This window comes from Takifugu flavidus, chromosome 2 (assembly GCF_003711565.1).
Source record: "Takifugu flavidus isolate HTHZ2018 chromosome 2, ASM371156v2, whole genome shotgun sequence".
In the NCBI taxonomy this organism is placed as follows: Eukaryota; Metazoa; Chordata; class Actinopteri; order Tetraodontiformes; family Tetraodontidae; genus Takifugu; species Takifugu flavidus.
In genome coordinates this window covers 15678511-15705299 of record NC_079521.1, presented here as the reverse complement: position 1 = coordinate 15705299, position 26789 = coordinate 15678511, and the positions used below count along the sequence as shown (strand labels likewise).

The window sequence follows — 26789 nt, the reverse complement described above, 5'->3', positions numbered from 1 at the left end:
GCCGCGTTAAAATGGCTGTATGGGTACGTTACAGGTTCTGTTTTTGGTTCCTTTTACACAGCAGTGGTTTGAGAGGTTGGTGCCAGGGTGGGGTCTGACTTTTGGGAGGGCACCTGTTTGGAAGAGTCAGTTTATCAGTGAAGGTTTGATTCAATCGTGCTTTGATACCACACTAACAGCATTCTTTGGTTTCAAGCCACCAACCATAACCACCACCACCACCACCAAAGAGCAACACGGCAACAGTTCCGGCTATTAATCTTCTTTACATCTTCTTGACTGCATTCACTCTGTAATGAATATCAATAGCTGCACATATCAGGCCTCCTCTGAGTACCAGGAAGATCTGTAACGATGCACCATTCATCTCAATATCTATCCAGCGGAGCAGCCCGGTGGCCACACTCCCTGTGCTCAAACTATTCCGCTCAGCAACCAGAGAAGGTGAAGTGGTCTGGACGGGGCTCGGAGCAAAATACCGAGGGAAGGAGCGATTGATCTGTGACCTCCAACTCAGCCTTAAGACATTGTGGCAAGGAGTGCGTGGGAGAGCACGGCTAGTGGAGAAAGGGACGAGCGTGAGTCAGTAAGAGTCTGTGAAAATCAGTGGGAGCAGAGGAAGTGTTAACAACATCACAAGTAGGAGCAAGTCAAGTTACCACGTCAGGAAGCAGAACGCACCAAGAGTAGGACGATGGTAGGAGCCAGAAAGGTAATGGTACGCATGGATCCCTGGTGTTCATCCACATGAAGGTGACCAAAGGAATTGTTCATGCCGTCCACACACTCCTCTCCACATCATCCGATTTATTAGTAGCCTTTAGTAAGTGTGGTCTGTGTGAGAAGCCTACATTTAGACTGAAGCCAGTTCAAGGATAATAAGCAGTGCGAGTCTCTCAAGTCCAGCACTTGTTGCTTCTGTGCAGCAGAGAAGGAGAGATGGCACCTTCTCGCTTCCAGTATGGGGGGGAAAAAAAGAAGGTTTCCAGTTTTATCTGATCATGCCATCTTGTGTTTTGAAATATATTAACACAACACAATCGCTCAGACTGCGGGCAGACCGAGTGACCGCGCGTGAGCGCCGCGTGACACGGTTACAGCCACGGTTCCCGCTAAAACCACAACACGCGTGTGTGGACTTGAGTCAGAAGTTAAGTTCGGGGACACCGGCTACACCCCCCCACCCCCAATCTCCGTGAGACGACGAGGCAGTGGACGCGGGTTTGATGAGCCTCCCCCCAACACACACCCCCACACACACGCAGACACACACACACACACGCCTTTTAAACTCATGAGTCATGTGTAGAGGCGGAAAGCAAACCGCGTCCCCGAGTATCAGGTCTGAATGGCATCGAGTTACCTCAAACACTTTGATGAGTGGCTTCCTTTTTTGTGAGAGAAAGTCCATTAATGTGTCATGTTGGCGCTATTGTCTCCTCGCAGACGCACGCCCACAGGTTCCCAAAAAACAACACCAAAAAAAGAAAAAACCGCGCCACCCATGCGGCGTGATTTCCATAAACTATGACCAATAAAAAGTCAATTATACCTCAGAAATAACACTTTTTCTCGTAACCATTCGCTAAAGTTTTGTGATGCTGGCAAAAAGTCAGAGAAATATCACCTATTACTCATGTCACTTCGTACATTTGGGGCTTCACTTGGAAGCACGGCGCTTCATCACTGCATAACAACCAGATGAGTGTTGGCAGAACAACTGAAGGAATTTTACTGAAAACAAGGTCTCGCCTTTGAACTTCTGAATCCTGCTAGAAAAAGTGCCATTCCTGATCGCTGATTGTTTGCTCCGAGTGCGTGACGACGCCAGACGAGGTGGATTAAATTTTAAGAATTTTTCATTGCCGGTGGCAAGACCCAAAAAAAAAAAGAAAGAGGAAAGCAGACGCTGCACTTCAACATTTTGAAAATGTGAGTATGTTTGAGTGTTTCGTCCTGCGATATTTGCAGAAAAGTGTCCATTTTGGGGGGTTGGGGGGGTCATTTACAATAGCAACAAGTTCCTCTGAGTTGTCAGGCAGAGAAAAAGGATCGATTCATATTTGTTTTGTGTTACGCCAACTGCTGCGGGTTTTTTTTTTTCCAGACTGAAGGGGGAAAATGTGTAACCTGTCTCTGTTTGGGGCCCCTGGCAATCAAAGAGAACCCACAGCTGTTTGCAACGTACGTATATATGTGGATATATGCAAGTTTGTGTGTGGCACCGCTGACGGTTGCGCATTTAAAGATTTGAGCCAGTGAGCGAGCGATCATTCAGGAACTCCCCACAGAAACTTGGCTGGCTGTCGCTTATTTCAATCACGTAAGACCCCTGATGGCGTTGTCCGGGCGAGGGTGTTACGTATCTCTCTATAAGCTTTTCTGACAAGCCGGGCTTGTTGATATTTGCCTTTACTGTAGAGCCACCGAGGTGCTGCCCGCGAGAGTTTAAGCACGCCGATATTGCAAAGGGTTATTAGATTCATAAGTCAGCGAAGTGGTGGGCGATCTACTGAGCACAGCAGAAGTTCTCATATGATGACTTCAAACAAGACACATTACCTACCAGCATCTGTTGGAGTGAGTGGATATTAAGACAATTGTATCTCCAGGACAGCGCGGGGGGAAAATGGTAAGTGGCGCTGAAAACACGCAGCGCATGAAGGATGATTACCAGTAAATAGTCGTGCTTGCTGTTCAGTCTGGGGCAACGCATTGCTGGAAGGGTTGGACTCAGTGGCTACTTGAGCAACTCAGCACCGAGACCCATGTCTGATGAGGCTGATGTTGACAGAGCCTGTGTGAGAGGAGGTTGTTTGGCTTTTCTCGGCTCGGGATATGCCGGTACGGTGAGAGAGGTAAGGAAATATTACATTGTGTCTGCCAGCGATGTGTGATGTGATGCAGGCTCGAGGACTTGTCTTGGAGGGCTCAGCGTGTGTGCGTGCGTGCGTGCGTGCGTGCGTGCGTGCGTTGCCGCCGAGGTCTTAATATTTTATGCATGTATGTATGTATTGTTCTTTTCTGCCCTGCTGTATAAAGCAACATGTGCCACTTACCTGTGCCACTTGGCGCAAACGTTAAGAATCACGCGGCTTCTGCCAGCGGCGCCTGTTGTGATTCGGTGTGAGAGTGGGAGCCTTTTTTTTTCTTTTCTTTCTTTTTTTTTTTTTTTTAAACATTTTATTTTATCGTACGAGCCGGCGTTTGTCATATAGGTGCTGTTTTCTGGAAGGAAATGTCCGACCAACATGTGATCAAATATTAACAGGACTGGTTTGGCAGGAGAGAGGGGGAGAATTACACGTGACAAGACGCGGGCAGCGGCAGAGTAATGTAGCAGTTTAAAGTGGGTGCTCCAATAAAAGTATAGCTATTTTCTTGGCCCCCTCAATAGTTGCCCTGGCTGTGTTTTGCTTTCAGCACATTGGACAGAGGCACCGGATTCGTGCATGGACTAAAACGACGAGTGGACGCCAACTCTCTTTCTCTCCTTCCCCAGCCCCCCTTTTGCCAAACCTGGGATTGTTGTTTTTTTTTTTTTCCAACTTTTGGTAAGGTTATTCTAAAGAGGACTCTTGTGCGTGAGTGGGGAAATAAATATCGGTATTTTAAAGCAAAAAAAAAAAAGAACAAGCACACATAGGGACAGGGAGCACAAACACTTGTCATTTTAAGAGCCGGCGCTTTGAACATGTGTTTTTGGAGCCTGTTGTGAAAGTTGAATTGTCAGGTCGCCTTTTTAAAAAAAAAAAATTGCAGTTATTGTTATTTTGCACACCCCGCTCGCGGTGGCTGTGAGCCCCCCCACACTGCGTTAAACTTTGGGACATGCAAGTCTTGGTCGCGGAGCTCTAACCGCGAACATAGTGGTTGTCAGCCTTTGGAAAGGTAAGAGCACAATCCATTGTTTCACATCACCCTTTTCTTCCTGTCGCCTCTACGCCTTTATCCCTCCGAAATTAACTTGGGCTTAAGAGACAGAAAGAACTACAGCATGCCTCCTTCGCCCCGGCACTGTGTTAGAGATGTGGGCATCAATGACCGAAATAACTCCGATACGAAATCCGATCCAACATCTCGTTTATCCATTTGCCTCCTATTCTTCTGTAAACAGAAAGCTGGAAATAGAGCCCGTTTCTGACACACGGCTGCGTGGAAGTGCTAATGCAGACATTCCATCGTGGAACGCGGTGGGGCTCGGACTCGTTTTCGTGCTCGGCACCGCGAAAAACGGAGCTTTTGGGGGCATTTGTGGAGTTTCGGAACAGCGGCTGCTGCAACAGAATTTGCGTAATCGTTGCGTTGTGCTTAATCATGCTCCCAATATGGGACTGAAGACGCTGCAGTGATCCAGCCAGTCTCTATCTATCTATCTATCTATCTATCTATCTATCTATATCTATCTATCTATCTATCTATCTATCTATCTATCTATCTATCTATCTATCTATCTATCTATCTTTCCATTTTTATAGTTTGCTGTGCTGCATTCATGTTTTGTCTTGATGTCAGACCCTCTGGATTTTATTTATTTTTTTGTTATCGACCAAAAATAGCCCTACTCTTTACCTTTCCACCCCCCACCCCCCCTTCCCTCCATCCCTCCCTCCCTCCCTCCCGTCATCGCCATCAAATCACTTGTGTTTTTACTACGGCCGCTCCACGGTTTCATTCATAAGGTGCTTTTCACTTCACCTGCTACCCTGCCCCCCTCTTTTGTCCACATATGCGCGTCTGTGCCGAGCCGACCCGCGGGCGCATGCACGCCGTCCCCGGAGCGGCGGCCGACACGACGGCGCAAAGATAAAGAATTTTTTAATCGTCTCCCACGCGTGTTGTTCGCGAGGTTTTGGGGTTTTTTTGCCCCGTCGGGCGTCTTGATAGTGTACACTTTGTTCCATTATGCTCGCGTTGGAAATTACAATAAAATGGGCGTGGTCAGAGTACACTGACAGATGTTATGGCTGAATGTGATGGAGAGATAAGATGGCTTGACATGTAATTGTGTGATAGGCGTCGACCCCCCTCCCTCCTTTTTATTTTTTAATTATTTTCAAATGAAGACACGTGTACCGTCTAACCCGTGCGTGCTGGTAGATTGAGGTGACCATCGCGTAAAATTGCTCTGGGGTTTATATTTGCTCTTTAAAAAAAATCGCCTCGCAGTGATGCAGAAGCGGTGAATGTTGCCTGCTTCTCTTCCTCTCAATCTTCATCCTCTTGTCTTTTTTTTTTCTCCGCTCCAAAGATTTAAGATTTGTGATCCGAGGCGAAGCAATCGCAAAACAACTGCAAGAGCAGAGAAAAGCCCCCCAACGCCCTCTGACAGCTCTGGTTTAATCACGGCTCCTCTTGCAGCATTCCAGAAAAAAGGCTCCAAAAAAACGTGCACAGCAAAAAAATCCCAATTGCGTCTCGATTGTGCCTCTCCTCTGACATTTCTGCAAACTCCCATAATACCTTTACGTCGCTTTCCTAGTCCAATGAAGCTCATTTTATTTGACAAAATAGAAGAAAAATATCGCATTAGTCTGTCTGCAAATACTCCTAAAGGCGATGTTGCAATAATAACCATATCTGAGCCGGGGAAGGCTCCTTTATCTAATATTAATGAACCGGTAATTACGCTAACGAAACGATAAATGCTTTATTTAATATAAAATCCCCGCATTAGCTTTCGCAAACACGCTTGCCTTTTTCAAAAAATCCTTTACTGTTGTGATTTGCACACAAATGTGATGTTTTTCTGGACAAAATATCCATTTTCTGGCCGTGAAGCAGTATTATTATTATTTATTTTTTTTCTACTGAGACGTGGGATTATGGTGTGGGCGTGGGCGTGTTGGGTGGAGGAGGAGGGATGAGCAGAGGCGGGTTAGGAGGGGGTCTGTGGGGTGGCACGACACACTTTGTATGTATGAAGGTTTTTTTATAGCACTTTTCTGCAATGTACGTCAGCGGATCAGTCCATAAATGGGACTGCGTGTGTTTGTGTGCGGGCGTGCGCCTGCGTGCACTCGCGGCTGCGTGCGTGAGTCTCCGCGTGTGTTATCTTTACCGAGAATCTCCTCTCTCTCTCTCTCCCTCCGTCTCTGTCTCTCTCCCAGCTCTGCAGAGTTGGGGTGGGCGTTAAAACCTGATGGTCGGCTTCGTTGCAAAAAAATCCGCTCAAATTCTCTCCGCTAGACACATTTATTAAACGAAAACTGATTCTTTTTAACCTTTGATAGTAAGTATTATCATTCGTCTTACATGTGGCTGATATGTTGCGTTTTTAAGATCACAAATGTGTGACGTCTATTCCGTTCCGATCAATTCTCGCCATTTGCGAGCTAAAGGGATTTGTAGGAATCTTGTTTTCAATTAGAGTCGTTTAATTTTTTAAAGCAAAGGCGTAAAAAGGCCCTTTCCCCCTCTGCAACACCTGTTATATTTTATTTTTATTCCTCTACTGATCGCGCTCAGCAGCGTTTCCCACAACGGCGCGTTGATTAAAAATATCCCCTTATTTACCCAAGATGATAGCGCAGAATAAATTATAAATAAGCTATTGATTATTTTGGGTTATAGATGCATAAACACCGCCTCGCGGCTGGGCGGGCATCACGATGTTTGGAGTGAGAATTAATCATCTTTTTAATCATCGCGGGGGGCAGGGGGGGAACCCGCTCCTGCCCGCCGCCGCCGCCGTCACCGCTTTAGTCACCGCCACCATCATCTTCATCACCGACACCTTCAGCCAATTAGCGGGCTTGTTGGAACAAGTTCTGGCACGAGGCGACTCACTCAACCCGATTCCGAACCCTTTTAAGTGATCGGGTCTTTCCGTGACGGCGCGGCCGCGATCATGACAGCAAACGGGGTTATTAATACGACGCGCTCCTTCTGACATCTCGGACGTGCGCGGCCTGCGGTAGAAGAGTTCATGACGCGCCGCGCGCGGGCGTGGGCACGGAGGCTCTCCATCCGCGATGGTGGTGGTGGGGGGGGGGGGTGACGCTCGGTGCCTGCGAATCATTCAAGTGCGTCTCGCAGCATGTGAACATGCAGCACATCAGCAACAGCCGGACGAACCGCTTCAAGCTTCCACACTCTTGTTTATTGCTGTGGAGCAATGTTTCAGGTCACCATCATATAATAATAATAATAATTATTATTGTTGTTGTTGTTATTACTAAGAGAGGGGACGATGTCAGGAGGCAGATGCTTCCCATCTGGTTGGTTTCTCTCCCTTCGGCCTCGTTCTGGGCTGAATATGTGGCGAGGTTGTTGTCAATAGTGATCCAGGCAAAGGATATTGATGTTGTGATTGGGCTGAGGAGAGGACGGGGGACGGACAGACAGACAGACAGACAGACAGACAGACAGACAGACAGACAGACAGACAGACAGACAGACAGACAGTCGGGATGAGGTGAGGCACAAAGAGTCTTCTGCTTTATTCTCTAATATCCATACATTGTCTCAGCAGGGGGTCTGGCATCATCCTCGCCTCGTGCCCGTCTGATTGTGGAACTTAGTTAGCGCTCTGCAGTTACATCAGCTGTTCTCCTCGCCTTGCTGTCACCTTGTTTGACGTCACTCAAGATCCCCCCCCCCCCCCCCCCATTTGATGCGGTTCCTCGGAGGAGGAGGAGGAGGAGGAGGAGGAGGAGCGATGCAATTTCCCGTTGATCAAAATTCCCCGTTCGCCTGCCTTTATCCCCCGTTGAAAATGACATTTCGCAAAATGTCAGGGGAGCGGCGCTCCGGCGTCTGTAAGGTGACCCTGAGAAGACGCCGTGGAGACGCAGCTGTTCTGGAGAAAGCGCTCTAAACGCTCACGCTGAGGTGTTCCAGCGCCGCTGCCGGCAGCTCCAGTTGCTCCCCTCTGCTCTGCTCATTCACAAAAAACCAGAGACGTCGGCCCCGGAGCCCCCACGCGCCGGCAGGCCCGGGGCCCCCGCTGGAGTGGCCGCCCTCAGTTGTGTCGTATCTGCAGAAAAATGAGAGCCGGCGTGTTGTTTTTGCTCCTCTAATGAGATGCCAAGTGATTTATTTATGAATTACTTGTTTGGAACAGCCCCCTTGTGCGGTGTGCATTTTTTTTAATCCTCTTTGGAGTCACGTCGCTCAGTGATTGCTGATGCAACTCTTTGTCATCCAGAGTTTGCCCTCACCTCCTGCGAGCCTTCGGGGAGGGCTATATCTATCTTGGCATGTCCCTGGGCGTGTTGGAGGTGGGAGTGACTCATTAAACAGGTGCCAGCATCCACTCTGACGCTGCTCCATGCCAAACAAGAGCTTTCCAGCCCATAAACTGCTGTTGGGAAGAATCATGGAGGTAATATAGCAGACAGGTCTTGTGGCTGGACCAGGGCCAAGTCACAGGGATAATGAGCTGCTGTTTTCCCATAATGCTCCCTGCTGTGTTCACCAGAGATGGAGTCCCCCCCTCCCCGAAAGAGTGGGGCACCACTGATGTTCTCACCTGCTCCCCACAGGCCAATGGAATGATCCCAATCTGGTCCAGGTGAGGGTGGAGGGTAGTGGTTTAGGCCCCCCAAGTGTGTGCGTGCTTAAATGTGTTTGCGGAGCTGGAATTTTTGGTAAGAGGAACCTGTAAAAGCTGGTTCCTGCTCCCCTCGGTGCACTTGCCAGGGAGGCGTCCATCTGCTGAGGAGACGGGTCGGTGTGAAGGCAGGAAGAAGCTTCCTCTCGCGCGCGTTTCTGCAGCAGCGTGATCGCAACCGTCCCCTGTTCCCATCATTGCGACAATTCCGAGATGCCGCTCTGAGACGTTCATTTGCGGAGCCTCGCGTAACTCACAAAACCATTAGAAAAAACGGAGCAACATCCCCCCCGGGGACTATTTTGACCCTCTATTGGCTGCGATGTTGAAAATCGCGCACTCAGAAGCAGCTACTATCCCAATAAAACGCAAATAGGCCATCTGGTGCTGCGTCTCACGACCTGGTGGAGACGCGCAGTTACGCAAAAGCCGCAGAGAAATACGCCACCTCACAGCGAACGCAACCCGGAAGAGAAGCTTCCCCCGTGCTGGCTTTATTTCCAGACATTATGGTATGCAGGCTGCGCGGTATGCGGACAAACAATAGTAGATAATGTGCGCTGACGGCGCATTAAGAGTTCCGCCTCGGGGCTGTTCGAGCTCGGTGGCGAACAGCCAGCCAGCGGCAGGTCACATGTTGCAGCGTCATTGTGTAGTAAAGTTACTGTAGTTGCGTTGCAAAGAGGCTCCTCATTTCAGAGGTGTCTCATCCCGCCGCGGCCGCGTTTCAGCGTGCGACAACTTCAGTTCCAGGCGATCTCCAAAGGAGCCGCGCAGCCATGGGAGCGCATTACCTCATCCACGCAATTTCCACCATCAATAATTTAATCTATTTGCTCCAAAGCTGAAGAGATATCCCGAAGCTTGTCGGGAGAGTACAGAGGGAGCGAATTCCGCTTAAGTAGCCCTAAATTACTCAAGGAATTGTCCAAGACACCCCACATGACTCAACTCTCCAGTTGAATGCTCTCTTTTACGACTTGGGCAGTGAAAGGTACGTGTCTCTTTGCTTTTCGATAAGTTTGTTTGATGCTGCTCGTGCGTGCGTGCGTGTGTGTGTCTTTTCTAGAATGGGAGGAGGGGGAGGTCTAAAAGTAGTCCGGTTATCCTGCGAAGAGAGCGCCGCAGCCCGAGAGGGGATATGTGTAACCTTATCCCTCCGTTCATTAATAAAAAACGCAGTTATTATGTTGATTGGGTTTCCAGCAGAGCTCCCGGGCCTGGTAGATTTAATCTCACCGCAGAAAAATGTCTCTCTCATTATCCGTGCAACCATTTTACCTTCTTGCTTGTTTATTTATTTGGGGGTTGTTTTTTTTTAAAGTTAATTTTTATGTGGCCAAGTACCAGCGGTGCGTCGCGCCTCTGCGCGAAAACAGCCACGTTTGAACCGAAACTTTATGCACAGATCCACAATCCAAGGCATCGTTTTGGGGTCTCCTGCTCAGGTTCGGCCCCCAAATGTGAAAAAGTCGCACCAAAATACGGCAGACTGGGTTTCTGCGGAGTTGGTTTGGGAGGGAAAGAGAAACTTTGATGAACTCATTAAGACTTTATAGGAAACCCGAGACCCTAACGCCCAGCTTGGCGGGCCAACGTGCACTGTTAGGTGGTGTTGTGTGCTCGCAGTGAATAACTTCAAATTACCGGCGAGAATAAACGGTTTTAATTTTAAATCTTATATGGAAACAAGGCACTTTGGCCAAAACTTCTCCGAGGATCAACGTGGAACCTCCAGGACGCGTTAGATGATATTTTTACGGTGCATGTGCACATCAGGAGCACATTTCTGCTCAGTGTTGTAATCAAATACCATAAAAGTGAACCTAATAGTCTGGTTACAATTACAGGCGACCAACGTTGCTGCTGCGCGCTATCTATCTATCTATCTATCTATCTATCTATCTATCTATCTATCTATCTATCTATCTATCTATCTATCTATCTCTCTATCTATCGTGTTTCACGGGAAGAAGAAAAATTTAAAAAAAAAGAAGAGTGGAGGGAAAGAAAGGTGGAGGAAAGAAAAAGATCTTATTATTTCGCGGTCTCATGCGCCACCTAGTGTTCATTATTGAGAACTGCATCACTGTTGCGTTTGAGGACAGCCGTGACTTGTGTTCTTTTCAGTGTTCAATCATTGTTGGAAGCGATCTTTGTTTACATATAATGGAGTTTTTTTACACGTGGAATACATCTGGACTGTAAATTAGTTTTGAGTGGCGTTGTTGTCTGGTTGGTCTTCGTTAACCCACAATTGAAGTTAGCAGGACGGATGTTTATTTTGGCTGTTTGAATGCCAGGTTCCTCTTCTATCATCAGTATTTCCAGTTACATCTGGAGGCCAGGTATAACTTCATTTATTCCTAAACATGTTCGGATTAAAAACACACCCCGGAGTTTCTACTTTTCTACGTCATGACCTCTCACATCTTATTATTTTAATATATCGCCTATTCTTCCCTCGGTGCTTTTTATTCCTTTAATAAAATCGAATCAAATCCTCCGCCCGCACGCGATGTTTCCAGATTGGCCACTTTCCCACCACTTAATGCAACATTTTACTGTTGTTCATATGTTGCAGATGTGAGTGTGCATGTTTCAGTGTGTTTTCAAGGATCTGCCCCCCCCCCCTTCCCGTCTGTTTATGGCAGGTTTGTGGGTTGGGAAGGTTTTAAACTAACGCTTTAAAATTGCAGTTGGGAAATCTCATCTGGCAACAGTAAAGAAAACACATTCTGTCGTAGATTCTATTGACATGCGGCCAAGACAAATTGGCTTCTTTCTTTTCCGTGTTTATGTTCCCCGTTGATGGTTCCTAAGATATAGTGGCGAATATGCAGCAGTAAAGTGTGCTGACATGTGCTGGGAGGACCTAACTGAATGCCTTAGAACTGCATTAGCTCCTTTCATGCTTTAGAGAAACTTTTCAACATCTGTCACAGGGGGCATTTATCACTTTAATCCCCGCCTGGCACAAAGAGCGCATGTGAGGGTGAGCTTCATCTCCCGGCCCTGCAGCGGTGCTCCCAAACCCGGTGAACAGGTGGTCAAGCCAAACAGGAGCCGCACACTCACCTGCTGCCATTGTTCCGCAGGTTTCCCGCCCCAAATGCCTCGTCATGAATAAAGGGAGGCTGTTTGCGCAGCAGCTCATGCGGGATTTCTCGTCCTTCGTGTCATAGATGCGTTTTATTGAGACACAAGAGCGCTGCTGGAGCAGAGGCTCCGATTCTAAACGTCCCCCCGTGTGTTACTACTGCTCACCACCTCCGAGCACCTACCCCCGCACGGACAGCCGTGCACGTATAAAACAACCCGTTGTCACATTCGGTCTCCAGCAGACACCAGCCAGAGATCCTCCGCAGCAATTAAATGATTCATTGGCTTTATCACGTTGTAGCAGGATGTTGATTGAGAGCAGGAGCCATATTGATTGTCCTGATGGAAACAGGAAATCGCAGAGATAGAAATAAAATCATTTGTTGTTCCTGGTGTGAGGATACCCGGGGGAACGGTATGCAATTGCAGGCTGTTGAGTGGCATTACCCCCAGCAACCTCCTCCCCTCCGTTCTCTCCCCCATGGAGACCTGGAAGAGACGTCATCTGTGGTTGTTATGCTGCGAAATGACGCAAGCACTCTCTCCACCCCCTGCTACTGCAATATTACCCCTGTGGTCTCTTACGGAGGATGCAGCACTCTCCGTCTGCACCATTTCCAGCACGAAGTTTGACGCCTAACAGTAATCAGCCCTCAGCCTTCATTTCCTTCATGTGGAAGTGGAGCCACTTGGGCGTGATGCTGATAATAATATCAGCCTAAATGCATCCTACACGTGCGGCTCGTGACTGGCCTAAATCCTGGAGGAGAGAGAAAAAAAAGCATGATTTTCTGTGGTGGGAATCCACGCAGAAAGATCCCTTTTGTGGGAAGCTTCGGAGGAGGGGGGGGGTGTTATGTCAATTAAATATGAATGAAAATAGATGATTAGCTTGGCTTTGTCCTCCTTGTTGTTTGTGAAAGGGGGGAAAAAAACCATCTACCTGCAAACACACAAGCCGGCCCCTCCCTCCCTCACACACACGCGTGCGAGCACGCACACACACTCAGAGGAGCGCGTCACGGAGCTCAGGGAATGAGTGGCTCATTAAGAAGAGGGATGTGATATTCTGACTGCGCGACTCCCAGCACATCTATTTTTAGATGAGATATCTCTATGGCAGTCGCTGTGGTGTCGGTTAATTGTAGCCGCGGCCCCAGATACCAATTAAGAATGAAACAAATGCTTCTAAGGTGGGGTCCCGCTCCTCCCTAATGTGAGGGTCCTCCTGTCCGTCCTGAGTGGAGGCAGCGGCGTGTCTTCCTGCACCAAGTCAGGACAGGCAGCGTGTGCTCAGAGCCTCGGCCGGGCTCGTTAGATGAGCAAGATCGCCCTTTTCTTTTTAATTATCACACTATTATGGTGGCTGTTATATCTGAGGCTGTTGGATGTCAACCAAGTCCTTGATTTACTGTGACCAGCGGAGCTTCTGAAAGGTAAGGAATGCTCATGCGCTCAAGTGTCTCCACCGCACCTGGCTCCCCCTCTGGAGGAGCTCTGCTCATCTGGTGAGCTGCTCCTGGTTTGTGTGGAGGGCTGGGAGGACGCCTCTGGGTGTCTGTGTCTGTCTGTTGGTGTGTCTGTCTGTCTTCCCTCCTCCACTTGCCATCCCGTCAGTGCTCGTGTCATTCAGCATCACGTCTGGCTCTGGGTTCCAGCTGCACCTGCACAGCTCAGGTCTAACACAGCATCGTTATCGGCCTCTCATAAAGTTTAGTGCTTGTGGGGTTTGGGTGGGGGGGGTTCTACCAATTTCAGATCTTGCATGAAAATGTGAAATGTACTTTAATCTTCTGACTATAGAAGCGGTGGCAGGAAAGATCTTAAAATGTACTCGAAATGTTTCAATCAATGTTCAAAGCTTCATTGGGACTACCACTATTAGCTTACCTGGAGCTGAAGACAATACATGAGGAAAAATACATTTAAATTTTATGTGATGGGGGGGAATTGTCCGTAAACCACTCATTCAGTTTTTTATTGGATCGGGGACCCCTAGTGGCGGAACTTGGTAAAGCAACAGACCAATTAAAAAAAAGGCCTCATGTTGCGTTCACGTGCAATCTTTACTCTGTAATCTTTCTGTAAGAGAACAGCACATTTGCTTTTGCAGGGCTGCCAGTAACTAAAGGAATCAAAGCGGGAGCTCACACTGGAGCGTTGTGGTTTGTATTTGAACGGTGACGGGCTGCCAGCATCAGTCTCATCGTTTTTGAGAATCTTTTTATAAATAACCAAAAGCGTTTGGCTCACAAATTAAGGGAGGGGGGTGCGCGTGAGATGCAGCAGTGCATTGTGGATCAAGTGAAATCCAACGTTGAACAAAGTCCTCTCTTAGTAACTCCTGCCCCCCCCCCTCTCTTCTCCCCCTCTTGTCTTCTGTGTCTCCCCTCCAGTTCCACCAGGTTAGAAGAGTGATGACCATCCTGTTCCTTACTATGGTTATTTCATACTTCAGTTGCATGAGAGCTGCGCCCCTGAGAGACACCCCGGGCATGCGGGGCCATCGGACGGAAGGCTACCTGGGCGCCGCTGCCACGGCAGCGCGGGGCCACGGGACTCCACAGAGCGGTGGCGGGCCGGGCCAGCACGGAGATCTGCCCTCGCTGACGGACACGTTCGAGCAGGTGATCGAGGAGCTGCTGGAGGTGGAAGGGGAAGCGGCGCAGCTGGGACAGGCGGCCGAGAAGAGCCAAGGTGGCGGCGGCGGCGGCGGCCCGTCCTCCATGGCCACGGCGGACACCAAGGATGTCGACCTGTACAGCTCGCGCGTGATGCTCAGCAACCAAGTGCCTTTGGAGCCGCCGTTGCTCTTTCTCCTGGAGGAATACAAAAACTATCTGGATGCCGCCAACATGTCCATGAGGGTGCGGCGACACTCCGACCCCTCGCGACGCGGCGAGCTCAGCGTGTGTGACAGTATTAGCCAGTGGGTGACCGCTGTGGACAAAAAGACGGCGATAGACATGTCTGGGCAGACAGTTACCGTCATGGAGAAGGTCCCTGTCAACAATGGCCAACTGAAGCAATACTTTTACGAGACCAAATGCAACCCCATGGGGTACACGAAGGACGGCTGCAGGGGAATAGACAAGAGGCATTATAATTCCCAATGCAGGACAACCCAGTCCTACGTGCGAGCGCTCACCATGGATAGCAAAAAGAAGATTGGCTGGCGGTTTATAAGGATAGACACTTCGTGTGTATGCACATTGACCATAAAAAGAGGGAGATAGTGTATAAAATGTATAGATTTTATTGAAGAGTTTAAAAAAGAGAATAAAGAGATAATATCTATTTGTATATATACATAACAGGGTAAATTATTCCGTCAAATGAAAATTTTATGGACTGCATGTAAAAAAAGATGAAGTTTATACAGTAAAAGTGATACTACAGTCTATTTATTGAACATATTCATGACCTTGTAAACAATTAAAAAAAATCTGATCAGTCATTTGCGCCCAGTTTAAATTACTATATCACATTCCTCGAGACATTGTGATTTGTTTACGTTGCCAAGATTTAAAAAAAAAAAGAAAAAAAGAAAACACAGGCAAGGAATGAGGGAGGATAGTTCCATCTTCAAAAGCTTGCATGCTGCTTCAATTGTGATTTGAGAAATAATTCTCCACTTACCAAAAAAAAAAAAATATGATATGATGCTGACCAAAAAGAAAAAAAAAACATTCCGTTTACATACTCGATTATCCTCTCAAGTAATTTATCTGTTTACTGTTCTAAACTTCTCAAGGTAATGTTGGAAATACATACTGTCAAGGTGCTGTTGTCAAAGCTTTGCTGTTTATTTTTTTATCCCCACCAGAGGACAAGATATATATATATAAATCTATCTAAATATATATATATATATATACATATATATATAAAATTTATTCATTGACATGTTTCTGGGTTAATATTATTCATTTTGTATGTTGTGAAGTTGTTTGCAATATTAAACTGAAATATTTGAACAAATAAAAATGACTATAGGCAACTGAAAAACAAAATCAGCGTTTCAGCGGTGCGTTCACGGGCAGGAGAAACTTCCACATACAGCCGGGTGGGGGTGGGGTGGGGTGGGGTGGGGGGGGCACGCACACATGTACACGTGCACGAGAGCCACGGAGGACAAAACACATGAGGCCAGAACAGCTTCCTGTTGTCTGTAGGCACACAGATGAGGGTTTCCATGGTTACATGAACGTCTGCAGGTAAACGTCCACACCGAGAAAGTTGGGCAGGCTGTGCGTGCACGTGGTGCACGTGGTGCACGTCTGACTGTCGGCGATTGACTCTTTTCTACACCACAACGCTCTCCTCACCCATGCATGGTGACACCATCCTCACTGGGACTCACCGCCGCCCCTCCAGCCGCATCCGCCTTACTTCCTAAGGTAAGGGGAACCGTGGCGAGATGGTGGGCTGGCGAATCTGCCGCTGGGATGAGGACGCGTCCGGCGAACCCGCTCGTCTTCGACGGCGTCTTCGACGGCGTCTTCGACGGCGTCTTCGGCGGCGTCTTCGACCCCCTAAAGAAGCTCAGATACAGGAGAAATGATGGGAAACTTTTGAATGCATTAACCTTGAAATCAAATCCATTCAGACATACAACTGGGATCGTTTCTGTGTCCAAGCAGTAATATAAAGATCACTGGATAAGATCCTGGGAAGGTCAAAGGTCAAAGTCCCTCCGGAAGGTTCACAGCTTGCGGCCCCTCCCTCTTCAGTTGATGGAGATGGGAGGATTTTAAATGCACCAAACCATAAAACGTACCGTCGTGAGCATATTCAAGAGCAAAAACAAAGTCAACTGGATCAACTGGATCAAAGTGGATCATGTCGGATTAAAATAAGACACAAATATTACTAGATTTCTGGATGAAAAAGGCCCCAAATAGGCCAAAAAAATGAAGGTGGCGCTGCTGAGACATTTTATATGAATATGACGGAATCTTAACAAATTACTTTTTTATGCACCCTGGACTCGGGTCCAGATTAGCAAAGCTCAGAGCAGAAATCTAAAACCTCACGGCCCAAATGAGGCTTTGCACGTCCTGGATGACGATGCTTGAGCTGCGGACGTGATGCGGGGAGACTGGGTGTGGTGAGAGGTGAATCATCGCTGATATCTTCCACAGAGCAGTGCAGCAGCACTTCCAGCTGGAGCCTCATGCGGTCACCGCGGACGCCCAGCAGGGGGCGCCAGAGCCGCGCTTCCCGCTGCCAAAGAAGCTTCTGGCCGCTTACCGCTGACGCACACGGTATTAACCCGTGAGTGCATGGAGACGTGCACTAAAGCGCTTTGGCGACTGCATATTTTGACACGATGGGCGTAATTGCTGCAGTTAAATGTGGCCTTGTGATCGGAAGAGATCACTCGCCTTTGATTTTAATGGTCGCTGATTTTCAGTGTGAAGCATCTATTGTCCAAACCCACACTTTAGGCTAATGCTGCGGTTAATAATATAAACTGAGATGTGACTCAGTTTTAAATGTACATCACAATAACGGGTTGCTATCTTTTTATGCACAGCCTCCAGCAAGGGAGGAGACATTCCAACGAATATCTTTTAATCCAAGAAGACATTAAGGCAAGATCAAATCTTTCTGCTTCACAAGGGTTCGTGAACGCACCACGACACTGGCAGCTAGCCTAGCCGGCTAACTTGGCTAATCTGATTTATCGTCTCGGTTAAGTACCCGTAACGCCAGACAGGATTAGCTAATTTAGTTTTTTATATCTTCCTTGTAACCCCATATTTTTTTTAAACATCAAGCCTTTTCCCGTTTCGAGAATGGCATCACTTGGGGAGCCCGTGCGGTTGGAAAGAGGTAAAGTAAATTGGTTTGCTAGCGTTAGCTCGGGAATATTTGTTGTGATGCTTTAAAGACATTTACCAAGCTTAGCTAGCATTAGCTTTAGAGGCGATGCTTGTGTTTGGTAGTTTTTAATCAACCAACGCTACATTATCGACGCGGATAGAAGATTTCTGTGCATATAACATTGAGTTTGGACCTTATTCTGCAAGCATCAGGCAAAAACACGACATTTTCCCAGGTTCGCCGTATGCTTGACTTAGCATTTGAAACCAGATCTCAAACTTTGAGTAGTTGTGTCAAGATTAGAAGCAATAATGAGGATAATTGTTGCTAGTAATTTAGTAACGATGTTGGTCATCGGTTTCACAATAAATAGTAAAATTAAAAAAAAAAAAAACTTCTCTGAGATCACTACTGCAACTATCACTTACTAGATCCCTCTATGGGTATATTAACTATAATGTTTGCAGATAAGTGCACCTCATTACACCCTTGTGCAATAAAAAGTGTCTGTTCTCAATGACAACATGGGGGGGAAAGTCTAGAGTTAATGAGGCTCTATTACATTTGTGCAGCTCTGTGGTTATTTAGTTGTGCCTTTCCAACATGGCCCAAAGGATTTTCCCTTAAAGAGAAGCTTATTCCCTTCAGTATATGTTCATTTTGACAGATATCAGCCGTGCGGTGGAACTGCTTGATAAGCTCCAGAGGACAGGAGAAGTGCCTCCCCAGAAGCTGCAGGCCCTGCAGAGGGTCCTACAGAGTGAATTCTGTAACGCCGTCAGAGAAGTGAGACACCTTACCTGCACAACTTCTCTATTCATTTCCTCTGTTTCATGAACAACTGTCATCCTTCAGGTTTATGAGCATGTGTACGAGACAGTGGACATCAACAGCAGCCCTGAGGTCAGGGCCAACGCCACAGCCAAGGTCAGATAGCTTTTAATATATCTTCTGCACTACTGTAGACAAAGAATGTGCCTTTAAAGACTTCAAATGACCCTTGGTTCATTTAGGCCACTGTGGCAGCGTTTGCAGCCAGCGAGGGACACTCGCATCCTCGAGTTGTAGAGCTGCCCAAGACGGAGGAAGGCTTGGGTTTCAATATCATGGGTGGAAAGGAGCAGAACTCCCCTATATACATCTCACGGATCATCCCAGGAGGAATCGCTGATCGACACGGAGGCCTGAAGAGGGGCGACCAGCTTCTCTCTGTTAACGGGGTGGTACGTTGACTCTGGAACGACCTGCAGCCCGATAACAGTCACAACACTTTTGCTGTTGGCTAATAGTGTGATGAGATCAGCATGATGTGTCAGTAAATTGGTCCCATGTGACGAGCAGTTCACGCTGACCTGAGAACAAGAACAAGGAGTCGGGCTTCCCGTAACCAAGCTTTGGCGCCTGGCCCAGCTTAGCTTAATAACTGGAATTTGGGTCTGTTTTCCAGCAGTCACTCAGGACTTATGAGGTTTCTGTGGTGGCGTGACAGGGCCCCTAGTGGCAGTGTTCTCACCAATCAGTGGAAGACTGTTTTAAATAGTTTAGTGAGTGAAAAGGGGTGATTTTCCCCCCAGCACCTTCCTGGAAAGCCGCCAACTCGGTGGCATCGTCTCCTTCACTGCCCCCATGTGGCCAGTCTGTGTAATTACAACAGAAACGGTCAAATCCAAGATGGCGACCTGACTGTCACACTGACTGTTTTCCTCAAACCAAATCGTGATTAAGAGTCTCTTTCCTTTCAGAGTGTGGAAGGAGAGCACCACGAGAAGGCCGTGGAGCTGCTCAAGGCCGCTCAGGGAACAGTGAAGTTGGTAGTACGATACACTCCCAAAGTCCTGGAGGAAATGGAGTCCCGCTTCGAGAAAATGAGGTCGGCAAAGCGTCGGCAACAGAACAACTACCCCAAGTAGGATTGTGTCATGGCCATGGTGCTGCCCAGCTCCCGTCTCACTGCTCCTTTTGCATCCTAACCACTGCTCCGTCTCGCTCCCTGTCAAAACAACGTACAGTTGGGTTTTTTTAATAGTCACATTTGTTAACGCCACATTCTTTAGCTGTTGACAGTAGAGTAACAATGGTCGTGCGGTCACTCACACGTGTGCATTATCTGTGACCATTTGAATGCTACTTATGGTGTTTTTGCGCAGTTAATTTAGACTGGAAATGCGGTTTTTTTCTTCTTTTATCACAGGAAGTGCCTCAGGGCAGACGTCTTTATCTTATGTACTGTGTCCATTGTTCTTTCTGGTTTAATGGTTTAAAGTCCTGCACTACAAATTTCAATATTTTTGGAATAACTACATGATTTGCAATCCTAATTCTCGAAGATGGATTGATGTCAAAGTGCACAGTGCAAATTAGAAGTAAGACCCTTTAATTGTGCAGACGTGCTGAAGCTGCTCTTTCACATGTAGACAGTTCGTTCACATTGCTGATAAGCTTGTTGGTGGAAGGTGATGGATTATTATGGATTATTTGCGGACTGAGCCCTGTTTTCTGATGTACCACTAAAGCTCAGCGAAACTTTAAATGTTATAAAGAAATAAATCGCAACAGGAACGTTGAGGTTGACACAGGAGGAACCGCAAAACTTCAGATTAATTTATCTTCTTGTTATTAACTGTATATTTCATGTACTTAATTTACTAGTTGCAGCACTGTAAGTTAATTGGTTGCTGTCACCATGACAACACTCTGTTTACACCGTTCAGTTCAGAGCAAACAACATAAATGTCACATTTCTACCTTAATGGCTAATCATCTCTAAATATGCCTCATTTCATATTTTATTTCTCATAAATCAGATGTTTATTTTTAACAGATGAAAAAATCCACTTAAACTATGTTTATTCTCTTTAATCCATTGAAATTCAGAAACTTTGGGCAGATGAATCAAGGATAAAATCTGAGTAAATAAATCCCCTTTAACAATCTATGCAAGATCAATGAAGTCGGAGCATCTTTGTGCTGCAAACTGATCGTGCTGATATTGAAAACACGCTTAAGACAGGAAGGACGAGAGTCATTTGATCCGGCTTAAACCGGATTCAGAGTCTGACTGTAACATTTCTTTTAATGTTTGATAGTTTGGTTCTAGTGAAACGTAGTGTGTGGTTCCTGTGATAAACATGGTGACGTAGCCCCAGTGTAGGAGTAGATGGAGCCGGGCTCGTGTGTTCGAAACAACACAAAGGTCTTAAAGTGATCAAAGCTGTGTCTCTTAATGATTTTATTCCAACATGAGCTTGTTAAATTCACCGCTAACAAATGAATGACAAATCGCGCCGAATGTCCCCCCCTCCAATTTGTACCTGGTTTTATCTTGTCTATATAAATGCTGGAATGGTCAATAGAGTATTTTTTATAACACCTTTTCTTTTGATATTCACACTTTTTATATGCGATTTTTCCTAAAGTCTTCTGGGAATGATTGGTACTTCCATTTTGACGCGTACCAGGGCCACATCAGCAAAGCCAGATGTTTCCTTCATTCCACTACAACCAGACCTGCACAAATTGTGAGAACTGATGATGTCGGGGAACGTTTTAGCCTGTGCTCGTGTAGGATTATTGTCTGTAGGTTGTCTTGTGTTACTCCGTCACCATATTACACTGTTGTGGAATGTAAAACGTGGTATAGATCCAATAATTAGACTGAAGGCAAACTAAACGGTGCGTAAATGCATGACTACAAACGGTTGTCTTGAAAATCACCCCCTCACTGCGTCTAACCCCCCCCCCACTCCAACCACCACCTCCCCATCCCTGTTCTAACTTAATAAAATGAAACTGAATGTTTTCTGTACAGAGATTCCTTTTCCTGAACAAACATGCATTATGTAACCATCTTGTCATCTGTTTTGGATTTTAAATAAATCTTGCAGGCCTGAATTTTGACAACCTTGCCCGCATCGTACGGCTCTTAATTACCTTTATGTTCTTGAGTAAATGTGCTTATCCAAGGCTTAGGTTTATACTTTGATACAATAGTATTGGTGTTATCCCTTACGTTAAATTTTGAGGAGGCCCATCTGGAAAAAACAAAGGTGTCTTTTAAGCCTCACCTTATTGGAGAAGGATGTGAAATGGTGTTGCTCCACCATGTTCTTACAGTATCCTGGAACAAAGGAACTTCAATACCAATGTAATTTCCTCATTTTGTTGCTAAAGTGTTATTTACACGTTAAGAGTAAAATAAAAACACAATGTTAAACTCCAATTCTAGTTTTTAAATATATCAACAAGCAGATCCAAGTTGGAAATACTCCCACTTGAGTGGTGGATGGGATCTCCAACAATCACCATTGCTTAGTTTGTGCAGTGTTTATTACAATAAAAGTTGCCATCAGGGAGTTCATGCATTAATAAGGCATCTTCACCTTCTGGTTCCACACATTCATCCGCTCTGAGTGTTTGGAGGCACAAAATCCTCCAAAGTCTTCCGTACCCAGAGTACCACTGCAGCACTGGTAAGGGATGGTGACACAGACGCACAAGTATTGTTAGCAAACCCATTGTTGCTTCGTAAACCTCTTTAAAACATCAAATATTACGGCATTTTACGTTTCTGTACCAATATCGCAGCAGCCCCGCTAGGAGGAGCCGATCAGCGACGCAACCATATTTATACACACGAAGAAGAAATTAGTTGCCCCGCCCACTTCCGGGGGCGCGACTTACCTTATTAAACAGCAGTTAAATGTTATTAAACGTTGAATAAATGGGTTTTTGGGGGGACATAAATATTACATAGAGTTTTAAAAGGATATCAAAATCCAGCATGTGGTATGAAAGGCAGCAAACCTATAAAATACTGTATATTTAACTGTAAGGTTACCGAAGTAACTTATTAGCAAAACAACAAATGCTAAATATTCATATTTGTCAACACCTTATGGATCATCTTGACTGAATTTCCCTTTGTTCAATAGAGTTATTGTCTAAAGCTATTAACATTGAATACAAAATGTCTTTTTCTCCCCCTCCCAATTGAAGGGAACCGTATTTAAGTGTGCCTTTTATTCTTTTAGACAACCATTACTGTTTAAAATAGAGTTTCTAAATTATTATGACAGTTTGTACTGACCTCTAATTTTTGTCGGTGGTTTGTTATAATACTGCGCCCATGTTTCCCGTCAGGTTTCTGTAAACCGACCAGTCTGCCAGCAGGTGGCGCTGCTGCTCCTGGACCAGGTGAGTACTGAGCACTCAACACCTTGTTTGTTGGCATCAGAGGCTCTTATTTTATTATTATTTATTGCCCTTATTTCATTATTATTTATTGCATTACATAAAAACCTGCTGTCAATTTTTTTGTGCGTGTGTGTCAGGATCTGTTGTTTAAACAGTTTTGATTTATTGCAGATTTTATCATTGTGTTTATAATTGTCATTGGAAACTTTTGTCTTGGACAAGGTAACGTGCGAATAATGAGGACATTTGAGATTTTTCAATTAATTTAAAATGACCAACATAAAAAAATACCACATCAAATGCTGCCCTGAAGAAATCTCGGTGGCATTTGACCTGTGTGGAACACCACTATAATTTGTTTCTATTAGAGCACCTGTGATTACCCTACACTTTCCATTAAATGGCTGCTTTAAAAAAAGATCAATGCTTCAACGCATTCATAAATTTCGAGCGGTGGTAGCTTAGTGGTCGTTAACTTTAGTGAGGTGGTCAGCAGATGACGCTACCAGGTATGTTGGAGAAGATGGGTTTATAATTATGACTGGGTGAAAATGGCAGGTGATGTACGTCTGCAGGTGAGTTGAAGCCACTGACCTGACTCACAAACGTTATTACAAACTGCAGTCAAACGCAAAATAATTGTATGTTGTGGGCACAAATATTACATTTGGCAATATTTCTTTTACAAGGATATTGATATAAAATAAACAATTACATAAATAAAAAACAAACGCCTAGTTAATGTTTCGTATCTAGGAAATATTTGTGACACTCAGCCAATTAAAAGAACAATCAGAGGGAAAATTATCTGAAATTATGGAGTTAATGTGTGTTTTTACAACTATGGATACTGATATGAGTGTTATTAAATATATTCCATAAAAAAGATTAGCAATACATGTAATACTTACTTCTCACTTGTATTAGCTATTACCAGCTGTACAAGTGTTTCAAATTCGCACAAAATGCTTCACTATGTTCATTATCTTTATGTCATATGGCCACATTTTAATAGCAATAAAGTGATACCCAGCTTTAAAATCTGAACACCTAAACGGATTATAAATGTCCTGCAAGTGTGAATCTGAAATATTTTCTCTGAATTATGTTTAACGTTAATAAATGTTTTGATGATTCTCTTAAAATGCTGCCACAAAATTGACACACGCTCTAAAAATTCCCACGATTGACCAAGGGATGATGTAGAAAATCACAATAACCCTCTGAGTCATATTCTGGCGTGATACATTACCATATGTTTCAACTTGTGAAATTCCATTTAGAAACACTGCTGTCATTTGTAGGTGACTCTTCTGTGAGTAGTCGGTGCAGATAGATTTATTCTCAATGTGACCCTGTTATTCTATTATGGTGCACCGACCATTCGCATAAATAATTAATAATTTCAATATAAGCTTAAGGCAAATAAGGCGTGTATTTCAACTTTAAATGATTTCCAAATTCTCTGTTTAAATGCAGTAAAACATGTATATATATATATATATATATATTCTTTTTTTTTTAGCATAAATAGCATGAGGGCGCAGATTGTTGCCGGCCTAGACCTTACAACATATGTTGTAAAAACGGGATATTTAGATCAGGGTATTTTTAACGCTTAAAGAGTCGTATGAGCAACAAAAATCTAGGAACCAAAATCACTGAGCGAGTCAGGAAAAAATTTAAATTTACCGAAAAAGTTGCAGCCGCCATGTTTTATAAGCCCCGCCCCCTTCCCGCCAGTGACGTCAGCGCCTTGATATTAATCGCCGCGGCTCCCATCCGACATCACAGTTCACCCTTTGAGTAGCGGACGGTGAAGGTTACCTGCTTCAACAGTGCTTGAACGGCAACCTTTTATCTGCCACTCTAATCCCACGCGAGTAATTTACTAGCAACGTATCATCGACGCTAAGCAAAAAAAACAAAACAACGCAGTAATTGACTCGAATCTCTCACACGTTCTTAGCTAGCAAGGCAGTGTTGTTTTGCTAACGACGCAAGCGGATCCAGCAGCTCTTCCACTCCATCACCGTAAGACCCGACACTGAAATTTGGGTAAGAATGCGACGACTCAAATAACATTTCTTCCCTACACATGTGTCTGCTGGTGTGCTCAAACGGAGCGGGAACGCGCACCGACGGTGTTTTTCCTCGCTGCGGCCTTGACGCAGTTTAGTCTTCACCTTATCTGAACACATCTGAACATTATGTTTTGCTACTTTTTGTCTTTCATCGTCCTTACAAAGGGATGCCAAAATGAATGCCTTAAAACGCTGACATAAATACACCAAGTTTATAAGATACCCCCCCCACACACACACACACCGGATTTTGCATCTGCGACACGGCTGTAAATTTGTAACACACCAAACTGTTCTCGTAATCCACAAGTTTTAAATTCTTCAACAAAAATCTATTTTTTGCTTTTGTTAAATCTCATTGAGTGTATGGTATAGACTCATTGTGTCCTAGCTGTGGAGACGCGCGGTGAATAACGGCTGATCTGTGTTTTTACCCATCAGAACAATGAGTTCCCAGGTGAGACAGAACTTCCACCAGGACTGTGAGGCTGCCATCAACAGGCAGATCAATCTGGAGCTGTATGCCTCCTACGTCTACCTGTCAATGGTGAGTCTGACCTGTGGCCCGGATGAGCCAGTTTGGACTAGACTATGTAAGATTTGAACATGTAGACGGCACCAATGTTGGAGTCGCTACTGATATAAATGTTCCAGCATTCTTGAATAAGACAGTTACAAGTCGGTCATGGATGGATGAGCGACCTGCCGGCATTAATAATTACCGTGTCCCAATTCGTGATGCATGTGTTTGAGCTGTGGTGATGCGGGTTTCATGTGTTTGTCATAATCAAAGGTTGAAGTTCCATTTGAGATGTGCCCGTGCCCCGGGAACACGTGTTCCCTACTATCTGCAGCCTTGACCTGCCGTACCCATAATTTCAGTCGTGATGTATAGCTGCATTGTGTCAAGAAACTGTGTCTCTAAGCACACCTATTTCCTTTTACTAGTCCTATTACTTTGACCGGGATGACCAGGCATTGCACAACTTTGCCAAGTTTTTCCGCCATCAGTCGCATGAGGAGCGTGAGCATGCCGAGAAGCTGATGAAAATGCAGAACCAGAGAGGAGGGAGGATCTTCCTGCAAGATGTCAGGGTACGAGTATAAAATTTGTCTTTGTCTTCCTGACCCAGACAGCAAGTGCTCATATCTGGGGAGGTGTATGCAAATGGCGAGATATGGAGGGCGTGTTTGCTGTGCCACTTATCTTTTACGGACACGCCAGCACTGCCCAGTGACATTTGAGTTAAACGTTAAACTGCAAAGCCCCACTTAAAACTACAGTTCAGGTCGTTGCCCCACCAGTTTTTCTTAAATGATTTGCCCTGATGTTTTTCTGACCTGCATTCTGCTGCAGAAACCAGAGCGTGATGAGTGGGGCAGTGGAATGGAAGCCCTTGAATGTGCCCTGCAGCTTGAGAAGAGTGTGAACCAGTCGCTGCTGGACTTGCACAAGATGTGCTCTGATCACAACGACCCCCACGTGAGACTTTTTAGTGAACCGTAAAGACAAATCATGTTCCCAGTAAAATCACCTTTTCTAACGGGTCGATATTCTGTTTCAGTTGTGCGATTTCATCGAGACACATTTCCTGGACGAGCAAGTGAAGTCTATCAAAGAACTGGCAGACTGGGTGACCAACCTGCGACGCATGGGGGCTCCCCAGAACGGCATGGCCGAATACCTGTTTGACAAACACACTCTTGGCAAAGAGAGCAGCTAAATGGCAAAATGTCAATGAAGCTTTTTGTGTGTATGTTTGCATCTTGCTTTCACAGTCTAAAGCCATCAGCATGACACCGGCCATGAATATTTAGCCACTTCTATATATTCTTAATTTAAAGGCTGTTATTGTTTCTATCATCTTCTATTAGAACCCTGACACATAAATCCTGTTAGCTCTCTCGAACTCTGTTATGACTTTGTCACCATGTATTTGCTATGCTTATGCCAGGATCTCAAGGCAAATAAAAAGAACTCTCTGGATTCTGATTAGCTTGATCATTAGTGCTTTAGAATAGAGAAC

The 26789-nt window shown here is 45.6% G+C and overlaps 3 protein-coding genes and 1 long non-coding RNA gene across 11 annotated transcripts; 3 read left to right on the top strand and 1 right to left on the bottom strand.

Annotated features, from left to right (window-relative positions):
• Window positions 1-1651: 1651 nt before the first annotated feature.
• Window positions 1652-15669, top strand: bdnf (brain-derived neurotrophic factor). Of its 8 annotated transcripts, XM_057025836.1 has the most exons (3): window positions 1652-1932; window positions 2108-2184; window positions 14053-15669. In XM_057025836.1, exons 2-3 carry the CDS (start codon window positions 2122-2124, stop codon window positions 14890-14892), a joined length of 903 nt encoding a protein of 300 aa, XP_056881816.1. In that variant the 5' UTR covers window positions 1652-1932; window positions 2108-2121; the 3' UTR covers window positions 14893-15669. The 8 variants fall into 8 exon arrangements, with proteins under 8 accessions (XP_056881816.1, XP_056881821.1, XP_056881817.1 ...); XM_057025841.1 differs by lacking the exon at window positions 2108-2184; XM_057025837.1 differs by lacking the exons at window positions 1652-1932; window positions 2108-2184 and adding an exon at window positions 2262-2632.
• Window positions 15670-17058: 1389 nt separating this feature from the next.
• Window positions 17059-21390, top strand: lin7c (lin-7 homolog C (C. elegans)). The gene is made up of 5 exons (XM_057025843.1): window positions 17059-17494; window positions 18153-18271; window positions 18341-18412; window positions 18499-18708; window positions 19228-21390. The coding sequence occupies exons 1-5, from the start codon at window positions 17458-17460 to the stop codon at window positions 19393-19395; spliced, it is 606 nt and encodes a 201-aa protein (XP_056881823.1). The 5' UTR covers window positions 17059-17457; the 3' UTR covers window positions 19396-21390.
• A 403-nt stretch (window positions 21391-21793) lies between these two features.
• On the bottom strand, window positions 21794-23098 carry LOC130521942 (uncharacterized). The gene is made up of 2 exons (XR_008949494.1): window positions 22572-23098; window positions 21794-21951 (listed from the first exon to the last, which is right to left on the bottom strand). It is a non-coding gene; the product is annotated as an uncharacterized LOC130521942 (long non-coding RNA).
• Window positions 23099-24434: 1336 nt separating this feature from the next.
• Window positions 24435-26749, top strand: fth1a (ferritin, heavy polypeptide 1a). The gene is made up of 5 exons (XM_057025844.1): window positions 24435-24736; window positions 25204-25309; window positions 25711-25857; window positions 26120-26245; window positions 26328-26749. Exons 2-5 carry the CDS (start codon window positions 25208-25210, stop codon window positions 26484-26486), a joined length of 534 nt encoding a protein of 177 aa, XP_056881824.1. The 5' UTR covers window positions 24435-24736; window positions 25204-25207; the 3' UTR covers window positions 26487-26749.
• The last annotated feature ends 40 nt before the right edge of the window (window positions 26750-26789 follow it).